Source organism: Tachypleus tridentatus, chromosome 11, assembly GCF_004210375.1.
Source record: "Tachypleus tridentatus isolate NWPU-2018 chromosome 11, ASM421037v1, whole genome shotgun sequence".
In the NCBI taxonomy this organism is placed as follows: domain Eukaryota; kingdom Metazoa; phylum Arthropoda; class Merostomata; order Xiphosura; family Limulidae; genus Tachypleus; species Tachypleus tridentatus.
In genome coordinates this window covers 97,668,532-97,680,168 of record NC_134835.1, presented here as the reverse complement: position 1 = coordinate 97,680,168, position 11,637 = coordinate 97,668,532, and the positions used below count along the sequence as shown (strand labels likewise).

Genomic DNA, 11,637 nt, shown 5'->3' with positions numbered 1-11,637 from the left:
TAGAAACTGTATGCCTTCTTAGCATATCTTGGAAGACAGAACTCCTTTATAAAACAACTGAAAAAATTAGGTGACTGGTACTATCCTCAAGTTAATTTGATATTTATTTTCAAACCAAATTTCAGTCTTAGTATGTTTTTCCTCAACAAAAATCATGTACCAATTGCCTACTGTTCATATATTGTCTATTTACACATATAGAAAGATTACAAAGCCTCTCATATTGGTGAAACTAAACATCACCTTAAAGTACAAGCATTTGAACATATGGGTACATCTACAAGATACAAACCATTCCAAATCCTTTATGTAGTAACATAACAAAGAAACAGAAAGCCAATTTTTCTCTCAAACTTTATAATCTTCTCAACAGCTAAGTATGAATCTGAGCTTCTGATAAAAGAGATGTAAATAAAAATTACTTCTCTTCCCTCTTTAAATAACTCACATTCTTCATTTGACTTAAATCTATTTTAATATAACTTGTTTCATTTGTTCTACAAAGTGTTAATTCGCTCCTGTTCTATTTTTTAAAATTCAAATTGCTTGCTACTGTTTATTAAAGATTACATCACATTTCTGATGTAATTGCTACTGTTAATGTTTTTTTTTACCTCTACCTTAATGAAGATGGAATTCTAAAGATTTAAAAATAGCTACTAAATGTTTCATGTAAATAGGTTTGTATATATTTTTATTATTCAATTATTTTATAAAAACATCAACTAATTTCCAGTTGCATTTAGATTTGAAAGTACCACCATAATATTAGAGAGGTGGATGTATTTAAAAACAAGTTCTATTATACAACAAAGGTATTCCATTCATCTTTTTCATGCTACTTTAAAGGACTCGGTACTTTCCAGTAAAATTTACTGAAAATTTATGTATAGTCATCTATAAAATGTATAAATGCATTTTGTGGAAGTTCACAAAAAGGCACAAGATAAAATGCATATTACACATCGTATTCCTAGTTTAAAAGAAAAATCCTGCCACATTCTGAAAACAAAAGAATGGCTCAATTCATATTAACATAAATAATCAAATAATACACTTACACTTGATTCAAATTATTACTCTGGTAAATCTGTTTGAAGAGTACTTATATCAGCATATATTTGTAATTAATTTAGACAAAACTCATATATTTGTAATTAATTTAGACAAAACTCATATATTTGTAATTAATTTAGACAAAACTCATATATTTGTAATTAATTTAGACAAAACTCATATATTTATGGTCAAATCAAATCCATACAGAACACTGTTATTTTTTTAAATTTAAGATTGTTTTTTGAATTTCACGCAAAGCTACTCGAGGTCTATCTGCACTAGTCATCCCTAATTTAGCAGTGTAAGACAAGAGGGAAGGCAAGATTAAAATTAATTTTCATAGTGTTACTAAGAATGACTTCCATACCAAAATACAGCTATATTATGAAGATAATGTATACTTTTTTCTCAAATTTCTATTATCACTACACACTACCCACATTTTACAAAAACCTAAAGCACAGAAGGTTTGAGTTTCAATTATTTGTTTTCTAACTGAAGTGATAAGTTGTTTGTTCACTCTTGTCATCTTATTCTCAAATTTTAAACTTACTATGACTACTATAAAAAATATTGAAAGACACTGAATAAATATTTTGTATAGCTCAATCCCTTTCAACACAAATATAAAACATAAAAACACAAAATGATCAAGTAACTTGTAAAGTCCATTCACTATAACCAGCACACTTATTTGAGAAATCAAAGTTATATTCTTAGATTAATAGGAAATCAAAATTCTAATCCAGTTGGATTTTTTAAACATCATATAGCTCTAGTATTTCTTAATAGTTTGTACAGTTTACATATACATATACACATGTATCTATACACACACATGCATAAAGTACCATATAGGTACTTACAGAAAATACAAAAATTAAAAAATGTTATTTATTTATTTACATTGAGTACTCATATTAGGCACTCAGCAAAAGTAGGACATAAAATCAGTAAAATCATATATTTATTAATGTATAAATTTTAAAATAATGGTCATTAAAGCACTTATAACAACACAAGTTAATTCAATCAAACATGTGACCATTAGAGTTATAAAAAAGTACTCTATGAGTTAATTTTTAGAACTGCTACCCAAAGCATATGTACATTCAATAGCATCACATTTTAAAATCAATCACAAATCAGTAGCTAGCAATCACAGAATATCTGCTCTTCACATGTATCCTGGTTTGTAAGTCACTACTAGCTAATACTTTTAACATTATTTTTCATGTATTGAAACAAGTAATAATATAGTGATCTTAAATGTAACACACATGGCTCTTTGCACAAGACTTAAATTTTTGTCTAATATGACGTGCTTTAAGGTACTAAATCTCGTATAGAACTAGAACTGCAGAATCATTACCTGTAAACAAAATATGATCTGCAACATAAAAAAAAAATCAGTATTTGTAAACTGTATTTACTGAAGCCCACTTAGTAAACTTCCAAAAATTTACAAATTGAATATGCTCTGTAATCAAGTGTGTAATTTACTGTTTTCTTTATGGTTAAAATATTTTGACCCTAAGTCGACATCAGACAACAACAGAAATTGAAATCTTGAGATTCCTCTATTACTTAATATGGGTTTTTACTAAAGAAACTGATTGATAAAATACCTTATAAGACTATGAAAACAAAGGACTGTTTTTCCTTCATAAATAATAATTACTCTTCAAGTTACTAAACACAATAGTTTATCCTGTGAATGGTGGTTATAAAGGCTTTTGTTGTTTCAAGGAAATAAAAGCTACATGCATCCCAAGAACTTATAAATGTAATACTCTAGATTAGAGAGAAAAAGTACTTTTTTCTCATATTTCAGAACAGTGAACATTAACACTTGTAATGCTTTCAAAAAGTGGAAACAAACATGTCTAGTGCTTTAGTCAGAATAATGGTTGTAAAAAAATTGTGACACTTTAGAATAGGATTTTAGCATTTATACCTCAAAAAGTGGGTATAAGCATTGATAATATCTTAAAAGAGTGAACATAACATCTTAATAAAATGTATATAAGCATTTAAGGTAATCATTTATGTCTTCTAAAATTGATTTTTCCTGTTCAGCCATAAAAATTATTTGTCCTCTGAAATTATTATTAATCATTATATTTTATCTCTTACATCAATGTCCACAACTCTTTTCTCTCTTAGAACAAAGAACAATAATATGTTTAAGTGTTCACAACTGTTTCCATAGTTTAAAATTACTAGTAATGACTGTAATTCTTTAGAACAGTGAACATAACTACTTCTGTTCTTCTCGACCAATGAATGAAAATGTTTATTTTATAAATGCTCTATAAAGGTGAATCATGGTTTACATTTAAGCTCTGCAATACTTGTATTAAGTTAAATAGGGGTAAATAATCTTTTCTTTTTATGTTCTTTTTCTGTAACATAATTAATCTGTTATAACCTAATTTTGCAAGGATTTCAACACTTATATGGAGTTTTCAGGCTCATGCATGAAATGCACTTATAAGAAGACATTGCAAAACTTAATCAAACTTGTGATATAATAACTCTAAAGAATTGTTTTGTACTATGTTTAGGCTTGATACACAAATGTTCAAAGCCAACAAATGGTGAAACCAACTAGAATTTAAATACTTTGAATGTTCAATTTTACTTGAAAGACGAAATATGGCAAAATGAGAGGAATGTAATCTAATAAAAATTTGTACAGGATGCAAAGCTATAAAATAAAATCTTTATGATTTTGAATATTAGAATGCAAATAAATCTAATATTCTATAACATTAACTCTGGAAGAATTATCATTTATCCAAAGTAAATAATTTACTTTGACTATATACATATGTATTTCTTTTAATACCACATCAGTTCCAATTTCAGGTTATTTTCATAACAAATGAAACATGTTCAGGTGAATATGCTGCACAGTATGAAACATACTGCCAATATTTAAATAGTTACCTCATTATAATTCTATACAGACATCAACATATTCTGAACTCAGAGAAAATAACCTTTGACTCTAAATTACCAAACAAGGGTTGTACAAGACGTTTTTCATAAAGTAATGCTTCTAATATTTTATAGAATATCCAGATACATTCTCATAAATTCTATATGCATTTTTACTGTAAATTTCTCAATATTTATTGCACAGAATTAATTAAGTTAGCATTATCTGCTATAATAAGTACTACAAAGAAAAAAAACATAGCTTTAATTAATGGATTTTGATTAAAACATCAAAATTCAAAAAAATGTATGGTGATTATAAAACAATTTAAAAGAGAAATATATGTAAAAATTAACGCTTAAGATACACTGTTTTTCAACAACAAAGGAAAATACTGGCCCTACATCCTTACAAAATACTATTTGTGCTTCTTTAGATATGTCAATATATATATATTTCAGTGTCATCTTTTCACTTTTAGAAACAGTGGTTGGCCCTCCCATCTTTCATTAGATGAAGACCTGTGACAGGTTATATTGTAACAAAGTGAAACTTACACAACAAATTAACTTTGAAACCAAAAGTAGACTTTATGGAATGTATGGAAATTTCATGATTGGTCAAACAAGATTCAAGGTACAATTCATAATGACTACCACTGACACAGAGAAATCATATGAAATGAATGATGACTAGATAAAAGGTGGATTTTGAAACGTCTATAAAGTTACATGATAATATTTTATCTGTTATTCACCCCTCTTATATTTCCTACATGGACAAGATGTTGCCAAACATATTTCTAAGGACAACAAAGTTAAGTATTGAGCAAAAGTCTGCAGAAGAAGAAAGCAGTAAATCACAAAGGCTCCATTCTTAGTCACACTACAATACATTACATAATACATCTCAGTGGTTATGCTGCATTTTATTAACTCTATGGCAATAAGAAAATTTCTATTCAAACAACTATAAGCAGATACAGAAAAAATAAAGAAAGGTTATCTTTGTTACTAATTTCCAAATCAATCAAACATAAACACACACACACATGTATATATTGATAGAGTAAAAAAGAGCAAAAGAAGGTAATAATAACCATAATGACTCCTGGCTGACTTGTACAACAACAACAGAGCACCTTTAAAAAAAAAATATCATGAGTTTGGCAGGAACGTTACAAGTGCACAGGATTACACAAACCACTGGGTTTAAGTCTTACACAGCTGTTACCCGATACATTACTCGTGCAGGGGATGCACCTTTTTCATCTATCTCATCTTGCACAGCTTCGTTATCTGAATGCCTATCTAGTTCAGTGCTTATAACCAAAGGTTCTCTCTTAGATGGAGTTAGTGGCATCATACTGGAATACTTCTTTTGACCACGTTTAAAAGGTTCTTTGTGGTGCAGACTTAAGTTATCAAATGAGAAACCTGAAATATATTAAAAATATTATCAATAAGAAAATAAACTCAAGTGATCAAACTGTAAAAATTTCTATCTCTTTGTACTTATTTCATTATACATAATGGTTTGGAAATATTAATTACAAATGTAGATAAATACTTATAGTTTGATGTTTTATTAGTGTGAACTCAGCATTAGATTTTAACTTAGCTTGAGAAAACACAAATAAATTCTTTGTAAATATAAATCTTTAGGATTTGGTCATTTTGAAGACTTTCTTGTAAATTGACAGCATGCTCTTTCTAATGAGCACTTAATAAATGATGTCTCATAGCTGAAAGATTTGATATGCAAATGTTGGACCTCTTTATAATCAATAATTTTCATTCAGGCTTAATCACAATTATTCTTCAAAGTAATACACCTGCCTACATTGTTTTTACCAAAAATACAGAACATTTGACAGAGCATAACAAAAAGGCAACTAACCATTTACATCAGATTCTAAAGCCTGCCATGTTGTCTATCAGCTATTCTTAAATAAGTAGTTTGTAGTGAGTTGGCTAATTAGTCTTGATGTTACTTATGAGTTAATTATTGATACTCTTTCTTGTAGCAAATGTTTTACTCTGAAGATTTGAAGAAACAGGTTGTAATCAGAATTAACAGTTCAGACATTCTGCATAACATATACATCTTTTTTCGTAATTTACATCTCTATACTAAACTAACCTATATCACACAGGTTATCTTGACTTTTACTGTTCTTGGGTGGTAAGTAACGGAATGGTGGCATACGATAGGCCCAGTGATCTGTATTCATTAGTGATGCTGATGATGCACTACTGTAGCCAGAGGTAGATGAAGATGCACATGATGAAGACATTAAGCTTGTACGCTGGTAGAAGAGAATGTATGCATCAGCAGACACTATTTCGTTTTCTTGAATATTACTGACCTTAGTATCATCAAATAAGTACCACTTTCCATCCACTGGGTTTCTGCAATAACCTGAAGATAAAGATAAAATGGATACAATATTTCATCAAAACCACCTAGTGCCAATAAGGCTTCAATATACACTTTTATAAAAACAGAAATATGTATTTAAAAATGTTTACTTACAGCAAGTTTTTTTTTTAAAACATGTATTATCAATACCTGGAAAAGAAGCATATTCAGTGCAATTCTTTGTTGATGCTACATCTTGTTTAAATACAAATTTAGAACTATCATCAGATTTAGCCACACAAATTATAAATAACAGGCATTAACTATTTGTCATATTTAATTGTTGCTGAAAATACATAACACTTTGTTGCAGTAGTTAAGTTCAACACTTTCTGTAAAACCTAATAAATGCAATCCTACGCAAAACTTTGTTACTTGTTAATGGTTCAATGATGGTTTTATTGTTCAGAAAGAAGTAGTAACTTTTTAAAACCTTTGTTAAATATTAAATATCTTCCCTATTTTTAATGTGAGTCCTTTTTATTTCAAGTTTTGAAATGTAGTTTGCATAACTGAAAGTTAAGCACAGAAATTAAAAATGCTTTCAATTTTATAAATTATTTCTAACTTAAATGTATTTTCAAATATAACGTTATATATTAAATATCACAGCTTTTCTAAATTCCAAGTAACTTCTTGTCATGAGATATATGCTGATTCTTTCCTGGTTGAGATAATAACTAGCTTGTGTTTTTGATTTTTTTCTGCCAATTAGACTGACTGGCTCAGAACATATCTTGATTCAATAACATAATACTATTAATCAAAAATCGTTTTTGCAGTTGGCTTAAAACAATATTGGATTGAAACTATAACTTTAATTACTTTTTACACCCTTCTAATAATATTATTTTGTTTCAGGATTTTTCTTTCCATAACACGTGTAAAGTTCATTCCATTCACTTTTTTTTATCTTCTGTTTCCTACACATAACTCTGATTCATGGCTTTCCTCTACATACAACATCTTTCCAGCTACCTAGATATTTGAATTTTATGATCTCTGTGTTGCTTATTTCATGATACAGTTACCATGAAGATGACACCTTACATTTTTCAAAGTTAATACTGATTACTCCTATACTATTCTATTGTTAAGTCAGTAATAAGTTCCATAAATGAAAAGCTGTAACTAATTAATATTAGAACAATGTGTATCTATATTAAAGTTTAATTGTTAACACAAATAAGTTGAGATTCTCATTTTGTCATTAAAAACATGTGGTATTAATTGTAACAAATAGTGTGTTATATAGTAGGGATGTTTTATTGAGTTTCTTCATTAAAGTGAGGAATTAAACAGCGTGCAAGATTCCAAAAATATGCATAAGTGACTACAGTTCAAAACAATAACCACTGCTTGTGGGTTCCCCATGTAAGGTATGTTATTTATTTACTGTTACTTTCATTAATTGTATTAGTTACTGTAGTGAATCTAATTATTTTTATTTCAACTAATTGCTCATTATCATACTTTTATTTTAAATAATGATGTGCATTATTAGCTTAGAATAAATATTTAGGGCTAACCTATGTTTTCTTAAAATGGCTAATCCTTGTGAAATATTATTGAGTTTATGACCAAAAATATCATTAAGAGGGAAGTATCCAACTGATGTAGCAACACATTCTAATTTTTATACACAAATACACAAGAAAAGTATTTTTAAATTGGCATTACTGATGATCATGTTGATTTTTATTTCAGATTTAAGTATATAGCTTACTTTGATCTGAAATTATTATTATTTACAACTGCCAATCTACACAGTCTTAACAATAATAAACCAAAAGCATTATACATGCTACTTTAATGCTACTATTACCTGTATAATGTCCCCCTTCCATGTTCCCATGATGATTACACACTGCATACAGCTCATACACATTATCATCAGGATGAGAATAATTCTGTGGTCTAGGACGTTTCCATGGTGACCAAGTCCACAATCCATTGGGATGATTATGAAGTAGTGTGTTAGTTCGATAAGTAACATAGGGAGACATGTCCAATCCTGTAGTGGGAAATTCTACGATTGTCAATAGCTTGGTGCGGTGATTGGTAGACTGAAATGGAAATTAAAATATTTAACTGCCTTTTGATAACAAACTGGCTACTACACAGCTGAATTATCTTTCAAGATTCATATCTGTGTTTAACTCAATAGAATACATATTTTGAAAACTATTTAATGCTTTTAAAATACTAACAAACAATATATCAAGAAAACCTAAACATGTCTGATTCTTTTGAAGTTTCTGTCATTCATGTAAGTAAAGTTCAACAATGCATTTATCACAAATAACAAATTAATAATTGAAGTCATCCTGTACCTTAAAAGAAAATTTTCTTTGAAAACTGTACAACTTCAATTCTGCATTTAGTTCATACGATTTTTTTTAATTTCTTGAGAAATATTTTAAACTTCTCAACACGTAGTAAATTAAAAACCTCAAACAAAAATCCAAAAATCATTAAGTCAAAAACAATGTGCATTCCTTTATACATTTAATGACACCCTACAAAATATGTTACTGTTTATACCAACTGACACACATTTATTTACAATAACACTAGTTGTACTTTCCAGTCTAATTTTGGACTACTCATTCCTATTTGTTTAGGAAATAATCAAGATGCAACCTCTAGTACAAAAACACTCTTAATGTATAAGGTAAATTACTTTCTAACAGGCTGATAATTAAAACTTTTGTACATTTGAATTTTAAATTTAAAGACATGAAAGTATTTTTTGATTATGCAAAATAAATACAAGTCAGGAGTTCTAAGACATCACAAATAAATAACTCACATTTTTCTTACCTGTCTGAATCGTTTCAGATGAATAATGAGATAATCTGGACAAGACCACAAGCTGAATTGCTTAGCCCCAGGTTGCCGTTGACGGCATGAAAGACATGTCCAGGCATTGTCTGCTCCAAGCTTAAATTAAAAAGTCAAATAACCTTTTTGCTGCAGGCTTGGTATAATTTACACAATTTTGTAAAAACATTTGCACACATTAAGTAGTTGCACTATAACTTTTGATACAGCATGTATATTTTCATAAATTTGGTAAGACTTCTACAAGTATTTTGTAGCGAGGAATTTTTACTAAAGATCTGCTTTATTACTATTCTGAATGCAAAGTGATTTTATCTAATGATTAAAACAACTATTCTTCATCCCCAAAATTTCTGATATTCTTTGCATAATCTCTAAAACTTCCTGAACACATTTCAAACGTTTGTTTTCAGTAAAACTTTATATTTTATGTTATTTTCTATACTCCAACTACCAAGTGTCTGTCACTTGATCAACCTCGTAACCTTCATAAAATTATGAAATAAATATAAATTATGCTTTTTTCATGTTAGCATGACTGTATATATTTTAACACAAACTTACTAATGTTCAACCTCAGTAGTTTAAGTCTTATAGTGCTGTATTTTTATTATTTTTTATTATATTGACCTTCCAATCATGCCTAGCTAAAATTACATAACTTACACTGATGTGGTGCATACGCATTCATATTACGTATCCAATAATACTATGTAACACAAATTTTGTTCCTGGATAGTATGTGTTATTTCTTAATTGCTTATGTTGTAAAAGTATAACAAATGGCCATTATTCCCTTCAAACTTTGCTTTTGTGACCTGGATAATGAAATTTAGAAATTAACCTATTTCGATGTAAAAACGGGCAAATTTGCATATTTTCATTTACATAAGGTCTGAACAATACAACACATGAATCAAGATTTACATGTATTTACACTAAAGTTATACAAAAATGTTTAGAAGTGGGTAATTTTTCCAGATTTCCAACTCTAATGTAAATCACTTTCACATATCAACACCCAAATATAGTCACATATCATGTTTATTTATACATATATTCAAACAAAAACTCAACATACTAAGAAACCAAATAAACACAGCCATAAAACTTTGCTCACCAGATAAAATTAATGACAAATTAGACAAAATAAAACAATACTTCATCAACTTCAATAAGTTTCCTCCACAAAACGTAGAAAACATTATACGCACACACCTAGACAGAAAGCAAAATCAACCAACAAAAGTAAATATATCTCACAAATCAAAAAATCACAAAACCATATGCTGCTGCATACCATACGTTCCCGACATCAGCAGAAAAATATCCAACATTTGGCAAAAACTAGTCACAAAATATGACATTCCAGTTAATACCAAATTTATTCAAAAACCAGACACAAAACTAAGGTCTATACTATGTAAAAACTACACTGACAAACACCACACCAACATTATTTATAAAATACAATGTGATAACTGCCAGGACTTCAATATAGGAGAAACAAGTAGAAAAATGAAAACCAGATTCAAAGAACACAGAAAGTCCCCTTCACACATTTTCAAACACTGCAAATCAAATAAACATAGCATAACCATAGAAAACACCCAAATACTAAATAAAGAAACAAACATAAACAAATGCAAAATTAAAGAAGCCTTACTTACACAACAACTCAAGCCCAAAGTAAACCAATACAAAGGAACACTTTTATACTCCATATTAATAAATATAATCAAATATCGAAGCATGCCCTCTACATTCCAACACTCAGTTACACAACCCCCTTCAAACATGTGGTCAGCTATCGGTCAGTCACCTCTTTCTTTCTTTGTGAACCTGATGATGACCAAAGTAGGTCAAAACGTTGTTTGCTTCTCTACATAAAAAAATTTTCTCAACCAAATCAGCTGTTTTTACATATATATTTTTCTCTACAAGTGGGTTTTCTCGTCATCTCTGATTTTTGTTATACACTCTTTGTTAGCGGCGTTTAAAGTCCAGTATATCTTGGTGGAAGCACTTGACTTGCTTCTCTGAGTATGCTCCCATGTTCTCCCTGAATTTATCAAGATGGGCATCAAGAATATGGACTTTCAGGGACATCCTGCAGCTCATTTTGCCGTAGTTCTTCACCAAAGCCTCAACCAGTTCCACATAATATTTGGCCTTGTGATTGCCCAAGAAGCCCCGAACCACTGCGACAAAGCTGCCCCAAGCTTTTTTTTTCTTCCTACTGAGCTCCTTGGGAAATTCTGTGCACTCCACAATCTTCTTTATTTGTGGTCCAACAAAGACACCAGTTTTGACCTTTGCCTCAGACAGCTCAGGGAAGAAGTCTTGATGGTACTTGAAGGCTGCACACT

The 11,637-nt window shown here is 29.4% G+C and overlaps 1 protein-coding gene across 1 annotated transcript in view; it reads right to left on the bottom strand.

Annotated features, from left to right (window-relative positions):
• Positions 1-1,178: 1,178 nt before the first annotated feature.
• LOC143232863 (ubiquitin carboxyl-terminal hydrolase 31-like) overlaps positions 1,179-11,637 on the bottom strand; it is a 91,076-nt gene continuing 80,617 nt past the window's right edge. The window contains exons 8-11 of the mRNA XM_076468845.1: positions 9,248-9,367; positions 8,250-8,490; positions 6,146-6,424; positions 1,179-5,439 (exon numbers count right to left, since the gene is read on the bottom strand). Of these exons, the coding sequence (XP_076324960.1) occupies positions 5,222-5,439; positions 6,146-6,424; positions 8,250-8,490; positions 9,248-9,367 (858 nt within the window). The 3' untranslated portion in view covers positions 1,179-5,221. The remainder of the gene's footprint in view (positions 5,440-6,145; positions 6,425-8,249; positions 8,491-9,247; positions 9,368-11,637) is intronic.